The sequence below is a fragment of the Myotis yumanensis genome, unplaced genomic scaffold, assembly GCF_028538775.1.
Source record: "Myotis yumanensis isolate MYYU_CA2020_CCGP unplaced genomic scaffold, mMyoYum1.0.hap1 SCAF_4, whole genome shotgun sequence".
In the NCBI taxonomy this organism is placed as follows: Eukaryota; Metazoa; Chordata; class Mammalia; order Chiroptera; family Vespertilionidae; genus Myotis; species Myotis yumanensis.
The window spans coordinates 3,308,589-3,333,174 of NW_027223755.1; the positions used below are offsets into that span (position 1 = coordinate 3,308,589).

The 24,586-nt window shown below is 45.6% G+C and overlaps 1 protein-coding gene across 1 annotated transcript in view; it reads right to left on the reverse strand.

The window, feature by feature from the left end:
* Window positions 1-8,248: 8,248 nt before the first annotated feature.
* The window catches only part of PARP8 (poly(ADP-ribose) polymerase family member 8), a 129,149-nt gene continuing 112,811 nt past the window's right edge, over window positions 8,249-24,586 (reverse strand). The window contains exons 21-26 of the mRNA XM_070411761.1: window positions 24,325-24,397; window positions 23,162-23,231; window positions 20,397-20,470; window positions 18,682-18,751; window positions 17,593-17,677; window positions 8,249-12,623 (exon numbers count right to left, since the gene is read on the reverse strand). Coding sequence (XP_070267862.1) covers window positions 12,521-12,623; window positions 17,593-17,677; window positions 18,682-18,751; window positions 20,397-20,470; window positions 23,162-23,231; window positions 24,325-24,397 — 475 coding nt within the window. The 3' untranslated portion in view covers window positions 8,249-12,520. The remainder of the gene's footprint in view (window positions 12,624-17,592; window positions 17,678-18,681; window positions 18,752-20,396; window positions 20,471-23,161; window positions 23,232-24,324; window positions 24,398-24,586) is intronic.

Consider the following 24,586-nt stretch of genomic DNA (forward strand, 5'->3'; position numbering starts at 1 on the left):
CGGGCTCTCGGGGAAGTTGAAGGGGCGGGAGAAGAGAAGGAGGGCTGGATTCAGGGTGCTGGGAGGGGAGAGGTGGGAGATGAGGGTGGGCTGGTGAATCCTGGGAAGAACGAGCCTGAGGAATCGGCGTCAGCCCTGCTCTGTGCCAGCCCCGTTCTGCGCTTTTGGAGGAAACGAAGGCTCCTGAGTGAATGGCAGGTTTTCTTTGGCAGCTGAACGCACCAGCCAGTTCTGTTGTGAAGAGAAGCCATCTTGCAGCCTGGACTTGACATTGAACTTCTCGCCGTGGCACCGGATTCCATGTCAGCCCCTGTCACCGCCCTCCACAGGCTCGCTTTGATCCCGGCCCTTGAGGGCCGTGCGTGGTCCCGGGGACATCGTGGTGACCTGGATTCCTACACTGTGCTCCTGCCTCTCACCTTCTGCGCGAGTCCTAAGAGGATGGCAGCTGGTCAACAATGTCACCACCCGGCAGGGGCCAACCTCTCACCTCTCACCTCCCAGGCTGACCTCTTTGAAAATGTGTCCACGTGTATGGCTCGGCGGATGGTTCTGGAAGGGGGTGTGGGTAAAAGTGAGGTTGCCATCCTGCCGAGGAAGACGCTGATTTCTGTAGATCAATACAATGAAAAGCAGCAGGCAAATAAACATGCATTTTCCACCTGAATAGCCTTGACGCCTTGAAATAACAGCCCAGAGCTGGTTTAAAATTTGGGGAAAACCCAAGTGAGCATTGGAACAAATGGTGAACGTTGTTTATAGAAAGCAGCCTGGGAAAGAAGTGGTTTAGAAATAAGTCTGTCTCGGGGTTCTTGGGTGCAGCGGGCTCCCAGCTTCTGCAAAAGGCCTCCTCTCTTCCCACTGTCCTCTGCTCTGACCTGGGCCCTCTCCTCTGTCGGGTGTGGGAGGAATAGAAGGCAGCCTCGGGCTTCCCTCTGTGTCCGCCTGCAGCTCAGCGATGCAGGAAGCACAGGGCAGCCCTGCCAGCTTCTGGAAGGCTCCGCCATCGTGTGAGACGATGGGGGCTACTGGCGACCCTTCCCAACCCTTTCTCCTCTTGCTTCAGAAAAAAGGAAATCACGGGGCACCCACAGGAATAGAGCAGCTTCACCCACTCTGTCCGAGGACATGTCTGTCCCTGTCAGTATCCTGGGAATTTCCTACCCGAAGCTGAAAGGGGAGGCGGATGCTCATGGAGGAGGAGGAGGAGGAGGAGGAGGAGGAGGAGACGAGCCAGAGGGACTGCAGGCCACACAGCTCCAGGGGAAAGGAGAGTAAGGCTACCCCTTCCCTACCCCAGCCAACAACCACAGCAACGCTGACCGGGCCGGGCAAAGCCTGAGAAACAGGGTGTGAGCAGTGTGTGGAGGTAGCTGTATTTTCAAGAGAAAACAGGAAACCATAGAGGACAACCAGAATTCCACATAGAAGTTCAATTGTTTCCTTTCCCCAGAGGGACTTCTAGTTGCTATTTGCACAAAAGTCACCATATCACTACAGTGAATTTGCAAAACAAGGTTTAGATATATTTCCACTCAGTTTGCAGCTCAGGACCCTTGGGGCGAAGGGCAGAAATCCCTTAAGGAAGTGTCACTAGAGTATAATGCTGCTTTTCCTGCAAAATTTTCAAACTCTATTTCTCGGTTTTGTTTTGGTTCCTCCTCACCTGAGGATATTTTTCCATTGATTTTTAGAGAGAGTGGGAGGGAGGGGGAGAGACAGTGAGAGAGAGAAATATTAATTGGTTGCCTTCCATACACGCCCCAACCAGGGCCGGGGATCGAGCCTGCAACCGAGGTACATGCCCTTAATCAGAATCAAACCCGGGACCCTTCAGTCCGCAGGCTGATGCTCTATCCATTGAGTCAAACCAGCCAGGGCTCAAACTGTATTTCTTCATCAATTCATTCAAAAGCATTTTCTGCTAACTTACTCAGGGTGGCGGTGAATATCAAAAACAACAACACAAAAACAACACAAGCGCAGCTTTTTGTGCGTGTCTATCTGCAGGAGCACCCGGTCTAGGGGAGGCACTGAGGCAGGCGGGTGCTGTGACCGACAGCAGATGGTGGTGGAACCGCCAGAAATGCCCAAGCTCACGGCTGTGAGATGGCGTGTTTGACGGGAAATAAAAGTTCTAGGAAGTGACTCAGTGGCATATAAATGAAGACGGGAACATGCTGTTTCTTCACAGAGGACCTGCAGGCCACGTTAGGATGTGTGGGCCACGGAGTGAGGAGAAACCACGGGGCCTTTGAAGTGAGATGCTGCCAGGCCTTCAAGGCTCCGTGAACCACTGTGCCACCTGCCTGTGGATCGGAACTGCCTCTGCCTGTGCTCTCCTCGACTGTAGACTCTTCCAGGGCAAGAACCACTTCTTCTTCTTTTTTTTTTTTTTTTTTTAATGTATTTTTATTGATTTTTTACAGAGAGGAAGGGAGAGGGATAGAGAGTTAGAAACATCCATGAGAGAGAAACATCGATCAGCTGCCTCCTGCACACTCCCCACTGGGGATGTGCCCACAACCAAGGTGCATGCCCTTGGCAGGAATCGAACCTGGGACCCTTCAGTCCACAGGCTGACGCTCTATCCACTGAGCCAAACCGGTTAGGGCAAGAACCACTTCTTGAAGGCGAACCCTGAGCGTGTAGAGACACCTTCCCCAGAAACTGGCACATACCATGGGCTAAACCAAAGAGTGTACTGAAGAGATAAATGACCACATCAGAGCAGTCCACAGCAGCAGAGATACTTTGGAGACTTCTCCACGCCCTCCCCACAACATTTTATTGGCGACAAAAGAGCTTAAAACAAATTGCCCCAAAATCAGAAGTGACATTGCCTTGGTACAGATGCTCCTTGATTTGGGAAACTCAAGAGTAACTGCTGCTCTAGGGTGAACAAAAGCCAGCAGCACAGAGGGAGGTAGAGCACGCCAAAGGCACAGGGCAGTGGCAGGCGCACGGTCACAGCAGAAGCCTATCCAAGCGCAGTGCCTCTAGGTGGCCTCCCAAAAGCCCTGCAGCAAGGGGATAAGAGACTTGACAGTTCTTGAAGATGGAGCGGATGTAGTGGGCAAGAGAAATGGTGTTTAACCTGGTGACTTTGGGAATGGAGGGGACTTGAGCAGAGATAAGGCAGCCAGTAAGCCATCAGCACTGCTAGTTCAATGGGAAAGGCACTGGTACCCTCTTCCAAACCCCCATTCTTAGAGTTATGCAAGCTGAAAGTTTTTCTGACCCCTGTAAACAAACGCCAATCAGACAACATTTTAAACCAGCCAATATACAGAGTGGGACAAAAGTGGGTTCACAGTTGTTCATATGGAAAATAATACAATAATCAATATAATAAAAGGGTAATATGCAAATGGTCATGACACCCTCATGTTATAACGACTAATCAGCAGGAGGCTGCGAACGCAGCAAGCACGGGTGGGCAGGGCTGCGTGCGTGGCGAGGTGGGGGGACGTGAGGATGCATCGCCCACCCAGCGCCGGCCAGGGACGTGACGCTGTTATTGTTTATTTATTAATAAATTTATTCATTATTTTCATATATATATCAGCCTGCGGACTGAAGGGTCCCAGGTTCGATTCCTGCCAAGGGCATGCACCTTGGTTGTGGGCACATCCCCAGTGGGGAGTGTGCAGGAGGCAGCTGATCGATGTTTCTCTCTCATGGATGTTTCTAACTCTCTATCCCTCTCCCTTCCTCTCTGTAAAAAATCAATAAAAATACATATAATTTTCTTTCATCTATGACACTTCTATTATAGAGAAAGGGCAAATAGCAATATCAAAATATTTCCTCTAATTAATTCCCTTTTAATGTGCACAAATTTTGTGCACCGGGCCACTAGTTAATAAATAACAGTACAAGAGTAAACTTTGTTTCGTGTACCCACAACTGTAGACCTACTTTTGCCTCGCCTTGTATTTATGAAATTTAATGTTTTACACATTTTAAAAACTTCTTTATATTGAAAAGTGAATCATGCATTTTTCAAATGTTTTTTCAGTGTCTACATGCAGCTTCGTATCTTCCTCGCCTCATGACCAATGTATGACCAGTCTCTTTCACCCTCAACAAATTAAGGAAACTCCCATAATGAGGATGGAAAGTGGCTAATCTATTATTCATTAAACTGCTGTGTAGCTAAATGGTAACTCTGCCCTGTTATGTCCCCCAGGTCATCCTGGTTTGATAACAGAGGTAGAGAAGGTATGGAAAGTTGAAGAGCGACCTCAGTCACTTTCAGGCCAAAGAGTTTGACTCTGTCATCTTCTCCAATCATACTAATAGAAATTTAAAATGCTATTTTAATTATATTAACACATTAAAGTCATGAAATTAAGCATAATATTAGCAAAGAGAGATTAATGGTGTTTTAGGTAGAGTGTAATGTTCAGGAATGCATTAAAATGCATTCATCTCATCATCATCATCATCACCGTGGGCTCTAGCTCCAGCTCCATCACCTGCAGAAAATGTGGGAACCCTTAGATCTTGGTATCATCTACCCTGTCACCCTTGAAGTTTATATTTTCATCTTCCCATTATTCATCTTGACTTTGGATCAAGCAATACCTGGATTGGAAGGTCATTTTTTACGCAAAAGAGCACACAAAAAAAGTGGTAACTAAGTCAGTGCTACAAGAGAAGGACAAAGTACTGCAGGAATTTGGAGTAGAAAAACACCGTTTATAGCCGGGTGCTCCAGAACATATTCATGTACTTGAGGGTACATGAGCTTAGCCTTGAATTATGGATAGATTTGCGATAGGCAGGCACTCAAGGAAAAAGATTCTGAGTAATAAATTGAAGAAAGCTATACTGCTCCTCCGCTGCTATATATCAGAACCACAAAGTTGTCTATGCTGTAAGCCTACTACTGTGAAGAAATACGGATCCCAGAAGTTAACCAGGAAATACATAAAGAATAGAAATGTTCCCAACTACACAGCCGCAAAAAGTAAGTTAACGTCACAGACTAGTTAGTACGTGCAGTGAAATTCAGGTCTGTTAGGATTTATGCCATGCTAGGAGGATGCAGGCTCTCCGGAGGTAATTTATTTCCCCATTGACTTGTAATTGTAGGTGTACTTAGTTCCATCACTGATTTATTTTTATTGGTAATGAATATTAGTACTTTAGCTTAAAGTATCATCTGCCATGTATGTCAAGTAGTTAATGCAAATGAACTATTAAATATGCTGAGGAAGCTCATTATTTAAGGTAATTATTTAGCAAAGCAATGGTCCTTTGGTTACGCAAATTACTGACATTAAATTGTAAATTGTTAAGTATCCAGTTTTATGTTTCATTCTGGGCCCTCAAAATGACCTTTCAATCAGGTATTGCTTGATCCAAAGTCAGGATGAATAATGGGAAGATGAAGATATAAACTTCAAGGGTGACAGGGTAGATGATACCAAGATCTAAGGGTTCCTGTATTTTCTGCAGGTGATGGAGCTGGAGCTGGAGCCCACGGTGATGATGATGATGATGATGATGATGATGATGATGGCTTTGGCTTGTTATATACCCCCTGCTAGACACTTGTTTAGATTGATTGTCACTTTATTTCAAGACCACCTTCATCAGATAGACACTTATGGCTTACTTATTTGTGTGTCTACTAAGCACCGAACATTTATCAGGTACCGGAAGTCACCTGTGTCTGGTGGCTTGGAGGAGGGGTGATGAGGGAAAGCAGGCAAGTCAACCAGCCTTTCTATGTCTGCATCTTGCGGTAGAGACAGTGTTGCTGGCCACTACCTTCCGCCAGTCCTCTCGCCCCCGCATACTAAAAGGAATAGAGCAATCTTGATTGATCTCCAAGAAGAAGCCCAGAGGGAAGGTACTCTCCATGTGCCATGTTACTCCTCTCGTACACACTGGGTCTGCTTTCCTCATTCACCACTTCGTCCTAAGCCTTGTCTCTTCCACCTACTCCTTTTCCTCGGGTCCCCATCCAGTCCTGCGTATCCTCGTCAGAATGACAAACACCAGTCTCTACCATTTCTCGCTCCTGCCAGTCTTGGAAATCCTCCTGAACACAGCTGCCAGCATGCTCCCAGCCCCACTGTCACGTCACTCACCGAAGGCTGACAACCCCATCGCCAGGCACAGTAAGGCAGACTTGGCTTCTTGCAGGCTCTAAAAGAAACCCGCGCCAGCCTTGCAGTGGTAGCTACCCAATCCCCCGGCGGAGCCTTCCGCGCCATCAGTCCTGTCTCTCCATTGACTCTCCCACCCAGCTTGCTGTCACTCTTGTATTTGCTGTGTGTGCTGCCAAGCTGGGATGTTAGCGATAATAAACATGGTTTATCCGACAGGACAGAGATGAGACTCAGAGACCCTGACCCTAGTGACCTTGACCCCCTTGCAAGCCACTTAACTTCTCACCTGTAAGAGACAAAGATATCTGCTAACACATTTCACAGAGTCATTTTGTCGGGAAAATGAGACAATCTACAGAAAGTACTTTCTAAATTATAAGATATTTTATCTTACCTGAAATTCAAGAAGACATCATTCTTAAACTACGTATTTGGCACCTTTGAAATTTCCATTCTTCTTGCATGAAGTTACAGGTCACTACTATTTGAGATAATTAAACAGAGGGACCTGGAATTTGAGAGCAGACACAGAGGCCAAATGAATATTCAACAAATTCTCAGGGATTCTGGGCGTGGGCTTCCCACAAAACCAGCCTCTGCAGCTTTGGGTTAACCTGGGGCCTGGGCCTACACTCCTGCCAGCAAGTTCCTTTGAGGAGGAAGAGCCGTGTCCCAGGAGTGACAGGTGTCGACATCAGTGAGGTTGAGCCACGAAGTCAAAAAGCTGTCATAAAAAATTTGGTAAAGGAATCAAAAACTAAAACTAAGTGCATTACGTACAGGGCGAAGGCAGATGGACAAGTGAATCGTTGGCACTTTGTTGCCAAAGGATTATGCAACGCGGTGTCAATAGAAATGCATTTGTTTTCTTTTCCCAAGTAGATGGAAAGCTCCTTAAGGCCAAGGCAAAAGATGAATCATCTCTATGTAAGGAATAGAGTCCCTAGCCCAGTGGTTCTCAACCTTCCTAACGCCTCGACCCTTTAATACAGTTCCTCATGTTGTGGTGACCCCCAACCATAAAATTATTTTCGTGGCTACTTCATAACTGTAATTTTGCTACTGTTATGAATCGTAATGCAAATATCTGATACACAGGATGTATTTTCATTGTTACAAATTGAACGTAATTAAAGCATAGTGATTAACCACAAAAACAGTATGCGATTATATATGTTTTCCGATGGTTTTAGGCGACCCCTGTGAAAAGGTTGTTCAACCCCCACAGGGGTAGCGACCCACAGGTTGAGAACCGCTGCCCTAGACAAGTGGTCAGCAAACGCATTAGTCAACAGAGCCAAATATCAACAGTACAACGACTGAAATTTCTTTTGAGAGCCAAATTTTTTAAACTTCAACTATACAGGTAGGTACATTGTTATTAACTTAATTAGGGTGCTCCTAAGGCTTAGGAAGAGCCGCACTCAAGGGGCCAAAGAGCGGCATGTGGCTTGCAAGCCGCAGTTTGCCGACCACTGCCTTAGACTGACTAGACCTTTAACAAGCATTTCTGGAGTAACTGAAATCAAGTCTCACAAACAGGCATGTGCTACCTCTGGTTTCCTCACCGGAAATGTAACAGAAGTAAAAAATTATTTTATTTATGACAATAAACTTAGCTCCCCATAAGCATTCACTATGAATGTGTTCAGAGAGCTATATTTATTTATGGACCAATGTCGTATTCAGTTAGTGAGCTGTATTAAAAATCATTCCCCAATTACTAACCAAGTCAGAAAAGCTTAGAAAATTCAGGAGGGTCCTTTGAAAAGCTCCTTTTGATATTCTGCCAAGGCATTTGTAAGAGCACGCAGACACAATACAAAAATCTTTCTTTTCAATCCTGTGTTTCTTGGCATAATCTGAAATTAAAATGGTACTCACGCGATCAATAAATCTATAGCAACTATTTGGAGAAAACTGGCAAAAAGATATTTTTCTTTTACTCCCTCTTATTTTAAAGGTGTTTTTATAAGCAAACAGGGCAGCCTCATTTTTAGAGTTTGTCCAGAACGTCATGTATCTAGTCCCCAGAAGCAAGATTCATCCTGAGGAGGATCTAACTAAGCCTGAGAGAGTTTTCAAAGCAGCGCCCACATATACCGTGCGTGTTGAACAAATTCAGATTTATTGAAAGTAAACATTTACATTGGCTACAATGTTAGGACTATTACAAAGCTGGATAAAAGAGGCTTACGTAGCAATAGAAAGCAAGTGCAATAAAAAGTGAATAGAGAAAATATTTGGCCTTAGTGATCTCTTGGCAGTATTTACATTATGTACATATTGTTAAATATTTATAATAACTCTAAGGCACCAAAGGCTACAGAGCAGGTTGCAATACTATTTTGTGCACAAAAGTCAAGAAATGTATTGTAAAGAAAGGCTATATAGTTAAAGAAACACAGGCATATCTTCGTGTTTACAGGAAGGAGTGGCTGCATATTTTAAAATCTCAAGTGATACATTAAGTATTGGGCAGATTGAAGAAATTATTTTTAGAACATTAAATTATGTGGACTATGTAAATAAGCACTATTTTTTACTGACCCGCTGGCAAATGTGTAATGGAATCTATTCTTCAACACAGCTTCTTCACACTCGTGGATAGGTTTTGTCTAAAAACTACTTGAAATTCTTTTGACCTGCAAAAATGTATCCTAATATACCATGGTGTTTACAAAATCCCCAAGAAAAATTAACTGGGTAACAACGTACATCAAATTGATATATAATGGACAAAACTTTAGCAGGCATTCAATGCCAAAAATACTCGAATATTCCGTCTGCCCTTCTGGCATAGGAATTGGGTATTTTTAATCCTTCCACTATTTAGGGTGGGCAAATTTGTGGCTTTGGGTAAATGGACATAAAAGTGGCCCATGTAGAAAACCAATCTTAAAGAGAACTAATTATTTTCAATTGTTGCAGCTTTAAATCCCTTCTCATAACCCATTGGGTGTTAACTACGTCATTCATCCCCAGTGATTGAAATATCTGTATTACTGTGTTGTCAAGGGGCCATCGACAATATCTATGGCCAGTATAGTCTTGACTATTGAATAGTTTGATGACTTCTATTTGTAAGACTCCTTTTCTTTCTTACCCTGGAAACCCAATTTACCTTGACAAACAGTCTGTCATTTGTCTTGAGGTAGTGTTATGATGAAGAACTCAGTGAGACAACAGAGTAACATCGTAGTATTTTTAAAATGTGCTTCAGGCGCCACCATGAAATCCAACCATTTGGACGGTAGACAGTCCTCAGTTGAGTGACCTGTCAGACATCAAATCACTGCCGGATGAAGTCACCCAGACTTAACAAGGATGACAGCTTTTTGCCTTAAACCTTTCCGAAACCCCACGCCCTGATTAAGTGGTGGTATTGTGGCATCAAGTACTGCTAACCTTCTTTCAATGACAATAGACTTGCATAGGAAAGGTTTCCTGTCTTTTAAGCAAAGGGAAGCACACTGAGGATTCCTTTTCTAAACTCTTCCATGAGAAATATTCAAAGCATTGACAACAGTTAGGGTTGGTTTCTTACATCACATAGTATTTGATGGTAAGCCCTTAAGCTTACTATCTTATATTGAAATTTTGTCCTCATATTCAAAATTTTAAATTTAAAAACCACCTTTGAGGCCAACATTTGAGATTTGCTGAGCAACAAACATACAAACCATTTCAACTTAACGCAGTCTAAGGCACCACTACAGTACCTTACCATAGTGTGTCCTATAGTAATAATATATTATTGCTTTTTCTCTTCCCCAATGTTCAATTACTTCTTTTATAATACAGTGAATGATAAAAAAGGACAAATTATTCATAGTGAAATGTTTACAAAATCAGTAATGGCAGGAAAAAAATAGAACTAATAAATGAGGTTCCTCTTCCCCTACTGCAAGAATGAAAATAACTACCTTTGCCCAGTGGGTTCATATTAAGTAGTAATGGCTACACAATTAATAAACTATTACAAAGCAGCAGTGAACAGACTTCCAATAATCATAAAAATACAATACAATATCACGTTTGGAATCATCAAATAAGTCAATGGATAGTATCTTAATGGGGTGACTGAATCAAGGCAAGATAACAATAATGTTTAAACTTCTACATTTTAGTGACCTGCTTGGATTTTGGAAGCATGGTATTCATTTACTCATGGTATTTCTTAAAATTAGATTCTTTAGAAATCAAGGTAAGCATCAGGATCCTGCATCATACTTTATCATCATAAAAGGTGCCTATTGTGTATAACAACGTTAGGCATTAAAAGGATCAAACATTTTCCTTGCTCAGAGAGGTGAACCTACTTTCATTCTTAAGTTGGCAGAAGTGTGTATGATGCTAGCTTTCCCTCCCCTCCCACAGTCCTTGAAGCTATGCTTGAAGGTCAGATCCTAACACTACACACCTTCCAGGTCACTCAGGTGTTCAGTAAGCCCTTACTGGGTTAGGTCAGTGGCTTCAGTGATGCGTGGAGGCTCTGTAGAGTTTTGGCAGGTACCTCAGTGGTTCCAGTGGCCAAACAATGGGGCTCCTGGACCTCAATTTCCAGATCCTGCTATTACACCTTCATATTTATGTCAGATAGAAAATGTCCCATAAAAAATAATTTGGAAAAAAAATAATCTTGTTGCTTAAAAATGTTTTTTAAAACACAGTCCAAGGGACTTGGGAGACTTAAGCAAGGATTCCTCTAGCCCTACCTAAGTCCTCCAGCATCTGCTCACAGGACTAAACAAGATGCCGCCCCTGGGCCCTTGAATGCCAACATTATCCCTCAGGCTCACTTTGGGTTCAACACAGATCAAGGTCTTAAGTGGATGGTGTCACAAGGATTAATATCCCAGCCACTTCAAGTCTCTTTCTGTAGAAATCAGTTAGGTACAATATAAGAAAACACAAGATCCATACAGACTTCCTCAGCAGCACCCCTTAACAATGTGGAGGGCCTCTTTCTCACCTTCTATGCCAGAGGAAACAAACACAGAAGTTGTAACATTATTCTTGCAAATGACTATACTCGCTTATCTTTTTCTAAGTAAATTAGAATCAGATATGAGCCTTGATTCAGGGTTTGAACAGAGTGGCAGACACGATAATTAAACTGCTCTCATGAATGGCCTATTCCCACGACATGGCACGGGAAAATGAAACTCTGGCAACGGCAACCTGTAATGACTGAGAAAAACGTTGGGGCCCAAAGAAACCAGACATGCTGTTGGTGGTCACGTGACCAGTGGCAGGAGGATGGGCGCTGGTGTTATTGTTCCCTATAAACTTATTTTGTGTCCTTTTAATATAAAAGAAACTTCGAAGTTTATCTTCTTTCTCAATATGAAAAAAAAATATGCAGAGGTATTAGATGAAAAAATATAAAAATGCTGGTGTGGTCTAAATAAATTTTAAAAATGTTCCATTGTGGGAAATAAAAAATAGGTACTGTCTGTTATAATTCTGAGACCTTTTGTTGAGAACATGTGATCATTTCAATGTAGATTTAGTCCACAGGGGGTGTTTATGTTTCCAAATTAAGACATTTACATAATATTATTAATGAGTTGAATTTTAACCAAAGAAAACATTCTTTAAACAAATAGAGAATTTGTTAGCAAATACTGTCAGTGAATGAACAATGGTAAATTTGGCTCATATCTTGGTTTCTGTCTGGATTTACTGCTTATGGAATATTATTTATTGTCACTGAATGGGAGAATTGTGGAGCTATGCCACCTGTTGTCACAATACACATGTGCATATATACACACACATGTGCACAGTCACACATTCTGATGCATGGTCTATAGGTATGTATATTACAAACTTTTGGGCAAAGCATTGCATCTAAGACTAATTGCTTTTGTTTAAGGAAAAATAACAGGAGAATAGGAAACATCCCTCCTCAAAATAGCTGAATGTTCATACCACTAAGTATATATATATATATAGCACGTCAGAATGTGCAAACATTTTACTTATTGCAAAGTATCTTAGAGATTTAGACATCGTTATAAAACGTCCTCAATGCGATTTTGGTAACCTAAGGTGTCGGTATATAATACCAAACTTCCAATGAAAGAGTTTCATATAAAAATATCAGCACAAAACTGCTTTTTCAATCTGTTTATTGTGCGAGCAACCCAAACTTCAGTTTAAGTGCTGTTGAGAGTTTATTCCTAGATTCCATAACCCTACAATTGATAAATTTCATACCGTTTTAGGTATTTAATGAGATACTTAGAAATACTAAGAAAAAAATCAGTATTCAAAGGATTAATTTTGTTTATAATAACAATAAATTATTTCATCATCTTCTTCAGTTCAAAATCCAGCTTTGAACCCGAGGAAGGCTTTCAAGACCCCGCTCACAAGATGGTGGTCCTTCAACCAGTCGCGGTCTGGTTACCGATTACGCGAAGGATCTCCTTGTGGATGCCTCCTTCTTGCGTGTTAATATTTGCATCTCCCACTTGGCCATCTTCATAGCTAAGGCACAAAGCAGAAACATGAAACGTGAACAAAGGGGAAACGTTCCAGGAAATTCAGAAAGCATTTCCAACAGCTGAGAAAGGCTGTTTGCTACCGAAAAGACAGCCCAGGGTTAGCAACAGCGAAAGACAGTGAGTTCTCAGCTGTATTCTAATGATGCCTGTGCACCGGGAACCACAGAGGAGCTTGGCTACTCCACGCCCGATTATGCCTCGCCCTCGCCCCTTCCTTCCTGTGATGTTTTAACTTCAGTCCCCCACAAAGTCCACCTGAGCTGCAGGGAGCTCTCTGAGCAGACATCCCCACAGCGGTTCAGGAAGCCCGGGTCAAGTTCATGCTCCTCAGACCCTGGCTTCTCCCGCTTCGCCCACCTCCTCACCAGTGACTCTAAGAAACCGCCTCATTGCTGCCGTGCGCTCCAAGCCCACCTCTAATTACTACTCCGCGGTGACCAGTGAAGCATTTCGTCTTATCACCGGCGGGTGCATGGGTCTGTGATAACGCATTCTCATTTATGTGCCCCTTCCTGTAAGAACGCATGTGTGTGTGTGTGTGTGTGTGTGTGTGTGCGCGCGCCAAGCTTAGCCAAGCAACCGCAGTGACAATGCCGGCTGAAAGACAGCAATTACCGAGGCCTTTAGAAAGACATAATGACATCCTAGATGATCATTCATCTCCTCACATAAACCTACTGGGGCAATAAAAATTTCCCAAGAATGACTTTTTAAACTTCCACGATAACATTCAGAGCAGAACAGGCAATGCATTAATTTTACTTCATGGGAATGACTTCAAGACGGAAGCTGTAGAGAAGCGCTAAGTGCTTCCAAACAGATAACCAGGTAAACCCGGTCTCAGAGATTCATGTCTTTCCCTCGCCACATACAAATCCCCCCGAAACAGCACAACACAGGGAAATGAAGCAGATGACCCAGCAATGGGAACTCAGGGCCCCCCTAACCCACTGCTCCAGCACCCAGGGGCAGCCATCGGTGTCAGGTTCAAACTCCCAACCACTGACTCAAGGGTGCCCGCCAACACTGCTAATTGTGACCACACAAGTGTGTGCACACACATATATGTAGGAATATATATATATAAATACAGGACCCTCCATGCTGAAATACGACTGCAAGGAAAAGAATGGCCTATGTGATATACAGCCAGTTATAAATACTTCCTCAGATCAAGCAGTACATTCCCTGTGAAGAACCAGAGAATGTGTAAAGGGAGATGCTTTAGAGGTGTGGAAATCTCATCAGGTGCTCTGTGGAAGAATAGGTAAAGATGCATATTCTACTGGGCAGAAAGTCTGTCATTCTGGTTTCTGAATAAGTCCTGGCTCCCCATTGGGCTGCAGGTCAGCTAAGCACCCAGAAATCTGAGCCGAGGCTGGGGAGGCGACCTGCCCACTGGAGACAATACGGTTTGACCACGCCAGCCTGGCCAGCGCCACTGGGGCTCAGACTATGGAAAACAGCGGAGAATGACGGAAAGGGAATAAATCGGACACCAGGAAGACACGGTCTGAGAGAGAAGTGGGAACAGGGGAAGGTCTGAGAATTATTTTGGTTCTTCTTCTTTCTTTTTAATATGTTTTTATTGGTTTTTAGAGAGAGAGAGGAAAAGAAAGGAAAGCTCAGACATGTGATGACTGGCGGCGCTAGGGCCCTGACTTCAAGGGAGAGAGATAGAAACATCCATGGCAGAGAAATGCCAACACCGATTGGCTGCCTCGTGCCCGCCCCCTACTAGGGATCAAGCCTGCAATTCCAGTATATGCCCTGATTGGGAATCAAACCATGACCTCCTGGTTCATAGGCCCACGCGCAACCACTGAGCCACGCCAACTAGGATGCTTTGGTCCTTGATGGCTTCCCAATTAAAAGTACCAGGCCACTTGCATCTCTACTGTGAATTCCCTAATGTGCACACATGTCTGTCCTAGCTCCATGGTGCTTTGGGTACAGTCAGCACACCTACTCTGTCCTCCCTACTTTGGACGCCATTTGAAAAAGGTACCCAGTCTTCATACGACCATCTGCGCTTCCTCTAGACCAGTGGTTCTCAACCTGTGGGTCGAGACCCCTTTGGGGGTCGAACGACCCTTTCACAGGGGTCCCCTAAGACCATCAGAAAACACATATATAATTACATGTTGTTTTTGTGATTAATCACTATGCTTTAATTATGTTCAATTTATAACAATGAAAATACATCCTGCATATCAGATATTTACATTACGATTTATAACAGTAGCAAAATTACAGTTATGAATTAGCAATGAAAATAATTTTATGGTTGGGGGTCACCACAACATGAGGAACTGTATTAAAGGGTCACAGCATTAGGAAGGTTGAGAACCACTGCTCTACATGAAAGCTGGCCTTTGGTTAAGATCTGTCTGTCATATAAACCTGTTCCCTTTTCCCACCACCCACTGCAGTCGCTTGTCTAACCCTCCACCTCTACTGACAGGCACTGACACCTGACACAGGCTGCCGTGGCCGCCTCGGGGATGAATTCAGGAGATTTTATCAGCTATAAACCCTCCAGTCTGCAAGAGGTGATATTGCTCGTTTTGTTTGTATTTTTAATTTTATTTTTCAGTTGACATGCAATATTATTTTCTATTGGTTTCAGGAGTGCAGCATAGGGTTAGACAGTCATGTATTAACAAAGTGCCCCCCTCCCCAATATTTCCAGTACCTGCCTGGCCCCATACATAGTGATTCCGATAGGTTGACTGTATTCCCTGTGCTGCACTTTCCACCTCCACAGAGCACAGGGGGAGGGAGAGCGGAGAGCAAGAGCGAGGTTGAGATGGAAAGTATTAAGAAAAATGCCCACTTTCCCACTGTCAGTGAAGCCTGAAGGAAGCCCAACAGCTCGAGAGTGAAACTGGCCCAAAGCAGTCAGTGCCTTAAACTCTGAAGCAGACCGAACACTAAAGGGCAAACAACGACCCCCGCCCTAATGGACGGGCAGAGCCAGACACGCGGTGATGGTGGCACCAGGGCACCGGCCTCAAGGCAGACACGGCCCTGGGTGGCTACTCCTTAGCACTGCAGACAAATACTGGGTTGTTCCTGGGAAGTTCAAGTCCGGAAAGCAACCCCGTTTTAAAAAGAAACAGAGCAAGATGTCAACAGGGAAGTGAGACAGTGACTGGGGTCTTATGGAGAAGGAAAAAATGAAAGCATCTAAAAGGAAACAGAAATGGCGCATGTTCCCAGGAGCATAAAAAGATTACGAACATTTTAATTGGAAAATCAACCAATTTGCTTCAAAAGCCAGGAGAGAGAAAATAAGGCGACAGATGGAACGTAGCTGTCGGGAACTCCCCGGGGAATGAGAGGGAAGCTCGCCGACAGACTTTTGAATGTTCCGACAACCTTTACTGTCGACCCGGTGTCGCAGCTCTGTCACCAGCCTCAGGTGGCACAGGTCACTCGTCTGTCTCCCTAAATCTGGAACCAGAAGCGATAGCAGTTTTCCACCAGCAACAGGAGGACACTCACTGTGGACGGACGGATGGCTCTCTCTCGCCAAATCCCCTCGAGAAACCCGTTGTGTCCACCCTCTCCATTAAGGTACGACATGGGTCTTTGCTCAGTGCACCCACTCACTAGCATTCAGTGTTTCTGCACAAGACAACGGGAGGGTCCCAAGTAGGAACATAATTTGCATTTTACTAGGGGAGATAATAGTCATGCAAATGACTTTAGGACAAGGAGCCAGGGAGGTGCAAAGACAGGGCGTGCAAAACTGGGGGTGAAGACCGAGATCTCGTCTGCGGGGGGCATCTGGAGAGGCCCAGGGGGACCACCATGTGGTCAAGACTTGGGAGACTGGCTGAAGGCCGGGCTGGTGAGAAGGCCAGTCACCTGGACGGACTGAGAGTGGAGACAGTCGTGGGAAGAACTCCAAGCTGCTGGGTAATAATTCTACTCCATCGGTCGTCTGTAGGGTAAGTGAAGTGAGTCAACGGGCTCTATGTTGCAGAAGGCCACGTTTGTAAAATAACTGGCAGCCTGATTGAGCAAGGAATCATGGAAAGTCTGCTTTCGGAAAAGTCATCTATGATAATAAAAGCGTAATATGCTAATAGACCAGACAGTTGAACAACCTTCTGGACAACCTTCCGGACGAAGCTGGGGGCTGCGAGGGCCGAGCCCCTGGCATGAGTTTCGTGCATCGGGCCTCTAGTGTGATATGAACAGCATGATCTTAAAGCAGCCGTGCCACCCCGGTGCCACCCCAGTGCCAGCCCGCTGACGGGCCGCGGACGGCAGGCCGGGCACCAGGCTGTGCTCTCCTGATGCCGTCTCGGTGCAGCCACTCGGACCCGGCTCCAGAGGAACAAGCCAGTGCCTCTCCCAACTTTTTTCTCAACGACCACAGACACGTCCACCAGGGATGCTCTCCCTCCCCGAGCCCTCGCCGGACGGACGGGGACGAGGAGAACGTGTGTGTGGGGGGACAATCAGCAGCTCCACCTCGCTCATGTTTACTCGGGGGTGAAAAGGAACGCTGCTATACTCCAGCTCAGCTCTGAGGAAAAACCACCCTGCATTCTGTGGGATGTAAGCCAGCTTTTTATAGTTTTCATTCCACGTCCTTATATTTGTAAGTATATAGAAATAAAGAATGCATATGTCTGTGTATGTTCCTATATATATCCACACATGACATCTGTGTATGTGTATATATAGCCACATATACATACACACACGTATACACATGTATGCATACATAAACACAGATAGATGGCTAAAAAGATGATATTTTTCTTCAATCCTCCCAGGTTAATAGCATTTAAATATCATGCTTTCTTCCAGCTTATTAAAATAAAACGGAAATACGAAGTTGGTAGAGATGACGTGTGTTACACACCGGCGGCGGAAGCAGTCACCGCGACCTCCCCACGGAGGACGGTGACACAGGTGGGCGCCGTGACACTTACACGAAGAAGAACCGGGTGCAGACGTGCTCGGTGTTCGGGACGACCCATATCTCCCCGTGTCTGTGCAGGTCCGGCGAGGTGATCACTGTCGGCGAAAAGGCGCGTTAAAGAAGGATTTTATCCGAAGTTACCACATCCTCCCCTGAGGAACCTCAACGCAAAAGTACGTGCAACATTAACCCATGAAAGACGGTCGACGTCGTTAGTGACGGAGAAATGCAGACAAGAACTCTGAGAGGCCGCTCCACACCACCAGGCGTTGGCGTGACGGCAGGTGCGACCTGGCTGGTGCGCCATCTGCAGGACGCGGGTCCTGGCTGCCTGGATGGTGCAGGCAGCGGCCAGGGTCCCAGAGAACTAGCAGGTGGCACAAACCTACCACACAGCTCCCGGCGGCTGCCAAAACCCCCAACACAAGCGTGAACTCTCATCCCCAGTCAGATTTTCAATCAAGAACAGAGAAAAGTAGATGGTCGTGCAAACTGCCTGCAGTCACTTTTCTGTCCCAAGTTCAGAATAGAAAGACAAGTTCAGTACAGGAACAGAAAGGCCTAGCAGACACTCTCCTCAGTGCTCCGTCCATCTTCACAATTGTTCCTAATATCACACATTCAAAGCCAGCTAACGGAGAAGGCGGCACCTTCACACAGAGATAAGAGATCCCGGGTCAGGCAGCTGTAGCTGCCACGCTGAGGTGCCTGCCGGGAACAAAACAGCACTGTCCGAATTCTGCCAACCCTGCTCCTTCGCTCTGACCTTTCCGACCTCTATGGTAGCCTTGTTCCCTCTGTGCCCTTAGAGACGGCCCCGGGCCTGATGAATAATGCTTTCGCTACTCAGCTACGAGCATTCCGTTAACTCTTTGCGGTCCAATGTTAGTTTTGGAATTCAAACAGTCTGGTCCAAATTAATTGACGGGATTGAATGTTGAACTTTTTAATGTTCTTATTGCTCGACATTGGTCCTGCTCCTAGTGCCTGGTCTGTTGAGTCAGCCTCGAGGTCGGACCGAAAAGGGTTAGCACATTCCTATTCCTAAATGCAGATAGGACAGAGTGAGTGCTACACGCTTGCAAGAACCACAACTTACCTTCACATAAGGCTATGCATTTTAGGTTACGGCTTTGCAGGAACTGGGATTGCTGTCCTTTTTTCTGTGACTAAATTCCAAGAGAATTTAGAAATTAGAGCGAAAATGGGGCAGTCACTAAACTTGGTGATTAATTAAAAAACAATAGTCACTAAGAAAGCTCCCAAAAGGCCCCTCTAGACTAGCAGCGATGTCCTTGCGCTCTTCCGAACAGCTGCTCTGTTGGCTGTATAGTTAGATATTGTACAGTCACTATTAAAGCACTCTCCAAGTGAACAGAAAATGCTAAATTACACTTCAATAGCCTCACAGCAGAGAATTCAAACTTGTTTCCACTGGAAGCCTGGAATCTCTACTCCCTGGGGCATAAAATTAAAGTAGCAAGAGCCTCTCAAACATTAAACTCAGTTTTTCCCAGTCACCTAACTATAAGCAAAACCCATGCTTATAACTTCACTCAGTCACAGGGGTGTCAGATTTGCCTCATGTGGAAGATCAGGGGTTTTGTTTTTAGTTATTACATTAGCTATACTTTTTTAAAAAAAATTAAGGTCACATCATTCATCCGATGGATTTCAATTTGTCCAGAATGCTTGTTTTCTTTGAAAAACAAGGGATTTGGCCCGAGCGGCATGGCCCAGTGGTTGAGTGTCAACCTATGAACCAGAAGGTCATGGGTTCAATTCCCAGTCAGGGCACATGCTCAGATTGAAGGATTGATCCCCAGTGGGGGCATATAGGAGGCAGCCAGTCAATGATTCTTTCTTGTCATTGATGTTTCTATCTCTCTCCCTCTCCCTTCCTCTCTGAAATCAATCTATATATATAAAAGCCTAAATGACTGCCCAGTAGCTATGATGCTCAATGACCACCAGGGGGCAGACACTCAACGCACAGGCATGGAAACATGGAACAGACTGATGAATCTCAGAGGGGAGGGAGGAAGGGAGAGGGCGGGAAGAGATTAACCAAAGATCTTATTTGCATATTAGAGGCCTGGCGCACAGATTCATGCACCGGTGAGGTCCCTCGGCCTGGCCTGCAGGGATCAAGCTGAAACTGGCTTTTCAACATCCCCTGAGGGGTCCCGGATTGCGAGAGGGCACAGGCCAGGCTGAGGGACCCCACTGGTGCACGAATCCATGCACCAGGCCTCTAGTAAAATTATATTTTAAATAAAAGAAACAAGAACTCTGTACTTGCTCTGCTCTCTGCCTGGAGGTTTCCTCCCACAACCGAAAGCATGCACCTCCGACCCTCGGACCTTTAGTCAATTCCCCCCGACCACCACCTGCCACTCATCCTCGCTCCATCTCCCACACCACCACATTCAACAGCCCCTTCCCCGACTTCTCTCTGCAGTATTTACCATCCACAGGCTCTCCACCTCAATGTATAGCCAGCTTACTTCTCTCCGCTCAGCAGAACGGAGGCTCGGAGAGGATGTGTCTATTTTTAATCCTCACAGTAGCCTAATGCCTTGGAGAGCCTCCAGCATCGCCGGAGGAGCTCGATACAGACTTGCTGAGTATTTATTGAATAAAGGCATTTGGGTTATTACATTTCAGGGTGAGTTTCGTTCCCTTGTGAGTAATGACCACTTAAAATAATTCTGCAGACTTAGAGAACCCAAGCATTTCTGGGAACCCTGCCGGCTAACGGGGGGCGGGGGAGGGGGGCACTCATCGGGCGCGGCCACGCAGGTTGCTAGACACCTGTGATGCATTGCTGCTTTTACTGCTGGATGCCGGCTCATCCTTGGCTGACACCTTCTGCTTCTTGTTCATCCCTGAAAACATCAGCAAGACAATCATTTAGGAGCAAAGCTGCACGACACAGCTCAAAACGCACTCTGTCCACACGGCAAAGTTCCACTGCAGCAAAGGTTTGGACGCGTGAGGCCACTGGCAGGGACAGTGGCTGTGTCCTCGGTACCCGGGGTGGAGGGTCAGGGGGTTCAGAGGCCCTGGTGGAGGTAGGAAGCAGACAGGCGTGCGTTTTTCTTTGCATTGGAACAGGAACGGGAAATTCTCTCGCATACATTGGAGACAGTAAGAAAATTCTTAAAATTTGGTTTAAAGGGCCTTTAGACCCGTTCTTTCATTCTTACCATCTGGTTCGCAGAAGGAGACGGTAAGGGGTTGGAAACACGAACAATATGAAAAATAGTTATAGCCCTGGCCGGTCTGGCTCAGTGGATAGAGCATCGGGCTGGGGACTAAAGGGTCCCGGGTTTGATTCCGGTCAAGGGCACATGCCGGCTGGCGGGCTCTATCCCCAGCAGGGGCGTGCAGGAGGCAGCCAATCAATGATTCTGTCCCATCATTGATGTTTCTATCTCTCTCTCCCTCTCCCTTCCTCTCTGAAATCAATAAAAATATATTTAAAAAGGAAAAGGCGACCCAATGAAAAAATACGTATATTTATACTATAAATATATATATACATATACACACATATATATAATGCTATACATGTCCCATGCCATGAAGAATTTACTACTTCTCCGAATAAAGAACTATGGAAGTCCTCTTGTCTACGACACTCAAAGCCTTAGCTTTGACTGTTTACTGTGAAACACTCGAGACATAACCGCAGTGGGATCCCGTCTGTGTGAGACTCGGTCGACGGCAGCGAGAGCGCATCTGAAAACGCTCATCCGCTGCTCTGAGTGAGGATGCGTGGTCGCCGTTGGTGGCTGCTGTTTCAGAAGCTTCAGGAGGAGGGAAAGTCATGGACCAACTCCCACCGGGGCGGCTGCAACCTCTCCAGGAGCCTGTCTCTCTCTGCCCCCAGACGCCCGGCCCTCCGACCAGCGAGGAAGCCCCTTCATCTCCCTGCCATGTTTCGTACATTTTTCCTGCTCAAAGACACCAGGAATTTGCTGACAGCTCTGGACCCCCTACACAGACCATGAACATTCTCATGGATTTTACATCCATTTGTACCCCCACGGTCCTGTCTCTGAGCCTATGGAAGGGGCCTGTGCACCAGCTTAAGAAGCAGAAAATCGGAGTCTTTGATGGTTTGCTGTGTTTTTCTTATCTCTAATGAGGCTATCTTATGGAAAGCAGTCTCACATTAGTTTTTATTGTGTCCTGCTTTAATAAGATGTAGAGCCGGGTTTCTGCTGGTTTTAATTATTTCCTCCGTTGAACTAGGTCACTGCATTGCCCATGCTACCTTATTCTTCCTAATATTACTGATTTTCCTAGTGTTTTTTGGGACATTGTACTTTCCAAATTGCTGCAACAATATTTCTCAACCCTGTGCCTTCCTGGCACATGGCTCTGCTTCCCTTTCCTCGGGAGATGGAGCCTAATTCCCAACCTGGAACACACAAGGCTTGTGACGCTCTGACCAATAAATAGTGCAGGCAGGAAGTGATGTCACCCGGCTGCCGAGGCTGCACCAGGAAAGGCGGATGGGGTCTACCTGGTGCTCGTAGGACACGTGCTCTGCCCCAGGTCAGGGCAAATCACTGAGCACAACCTGCTGTCACTGAAAAAGCATAAACCAGGGCAAAGGAATGAGACCGGAGGCCTGGCCTACGCTCACCTGGTCACCAGACCCTCCAATACCCTTTCCTACGAGGGGGATCTTACCACCCAGGCACCCAGAATGCACTCCTGGGGCGGGTTAATGTAATCACGTACACACACACACACACACACACACACGAACACAGAGGGAAAACCAACTACATGTGCAGGTATATGAATACAAGACAGGAAACACATCGAACACAGGTTGTAGACCAAGAGGAGAAAATTTCATTTGTTACTAATGACTTTATATTTAAACAGAACAAAATATTGTTTTTGAAAATGACACTGATCATTTAAAATATTCCAAAAAAATTAAAAATAAAAAGAAATTACTCAAAATTCCACCACATGAGGGGAGTCATTGCTAACAACTTGATGACCCTTCCTTCCGTATTCTGAATTGACCACTCTCCTCTCAGCTCGTGCTGTCGACTGCTTCTAAGACAGTTTTCCCCAAACAATTTCATCAAAATATTACCAACAAGTTGCCAACGAGTAGAATGATTTTAAGGGTGTTTTTTCTAACCCTACAATTTCCATACTGTTTAAAACTTCTCTATGGGATATATAATAATCCAAAGAAAAGAAGTTGGCATGTTATGGACTTATACTCAGGGATCGTGAAGTGATATGTATGAATACTTTCCAGTATTTAATTGTGGACAGAATACATACAGACACTACTGATCCAAAATTAAAACTGATCTTGAAATTGACAAAATACATATAGCTTCTTGGACCTTAAGGGGATTATTATACATTCATCTTGAAATGTGCACTTTCCTTTGCTTCTGACATTGATTTTAAAAAAAGTAATCCAAGTACGTCAAATAAGCTTCAGTCACTTGTTAGAAAATCATGCCTGGCATATACAACAATAAGGACATGAAAACCTAACCCATGTTGAGGTTAGATGTGAAATACAAGCTCACCTGAGTAACCAAATGATATGCTTGACATTGGACTTAGGTAGATTCCGCTGCCGTACATGGCACCGTGGAGCTGTAGGGGGGAGACGGGAGAGAAAGTGATGGTTTCCGATGTTAATATCTTACGAAAGGGGCCATCGATCTCAGCAGGAGCACTGGCTGTTAGGAAATGACAAAGCGCTTACGGCAAGGTCTAACGCGAAAAGAGCAACACTGAGAGCCTTGTCCTTAACGTTCAGGGTAAGTGACACCTGGGAAATGCAGGCCAGAGGAAAATCCCTTCCCACCGGCAGTGACAGAGGCCGCTTCCTGTAGACAGTGGTCGTGGGCTTTTGTGCTGATGAATCTAAAATTCTGGAAACAATCCAGGCTGACACATGTGCGAGGATCTGGACACGAACCCACTTGCTCGTAAACCCGAAGGGTCCTGCCCCGATGTGCACTGTGCACAGGGTCTCCCACTTCAGCCTGCACATCTTCACGTCGCCGAGTTCCATTCGCTGAAACTCTTCAACTGGTCGAAGAAACGCCTCCGCACGAGGAACATTCTTTCTCAGCGTCGTTAAGTTCTCGGGCCTCGGTACCCTCTTCAGTACGAATTGAATCTGTGAGCGTTACTGCAATTGAGTCATCTCAGCGGATCAGCGCGTGGGGTCCAGAGTGTGGGGCCCGGTGCTGGGGCGAGCCCCTCATTTCCTGACCCCCACATCCTCAGGTGAAATGGCCTGGGACAGCGGGGATGCAGGCTGGAGGGGTGAATGACAAGGCCTGTATCCATCCTATGTGCTGCCCGCGCCAGTGCTGCCTGAGGCTGGACAGCAGGCCGAGGGCCCGTGGCGTCCACGCTAGCCCCCCCTTTCCTTCCCTCGTTCATCCTGAAGCAGCGCTGCAAACAAGTGTGTTTGACGGACAGCGGATGCACAGAGGCTCTTACAGGTGCAGGAGAGCTGTTTCTACCGAAGTTCCAAGCGACCTTCTCATGGGCAAGCCAACCTTTCTGCCTCCGCTCCTTTATGAAGACTACTTACGCCTCCTACGAATCCCATGGACTTTAAAAATATCCATATATTTTCTCTCTTTCCAAGTAAAACCTTAGCCCCGGGTTGCTCACCAAGCTGCAACCCTGAGGAATGATGAGGGCGCATTGGGGAGGCTCAGAGACTCACCTGCAGCCTCGTGTTAGAAGCCACGACCAGGCCGTTTCTCAGGATCGAGTGCCAGTTCTCAATGTGGGAGCCGCTGGAATGGAGGGGGGGACATAACCAGAAATCAATGATCTTTTAAAAACAACATTAAAAAACACAAGTCATGGCGCCTTCTGAAAGTAGTGAGTTTCCAGGTTGAGTGTTATGTGTAGTTGGCTGCTCAGAGTTCAGAGTCAGTGTAGCCGGCTCCGCACAGAGGTTCGTCCCCACCCAGGGCGGCAGG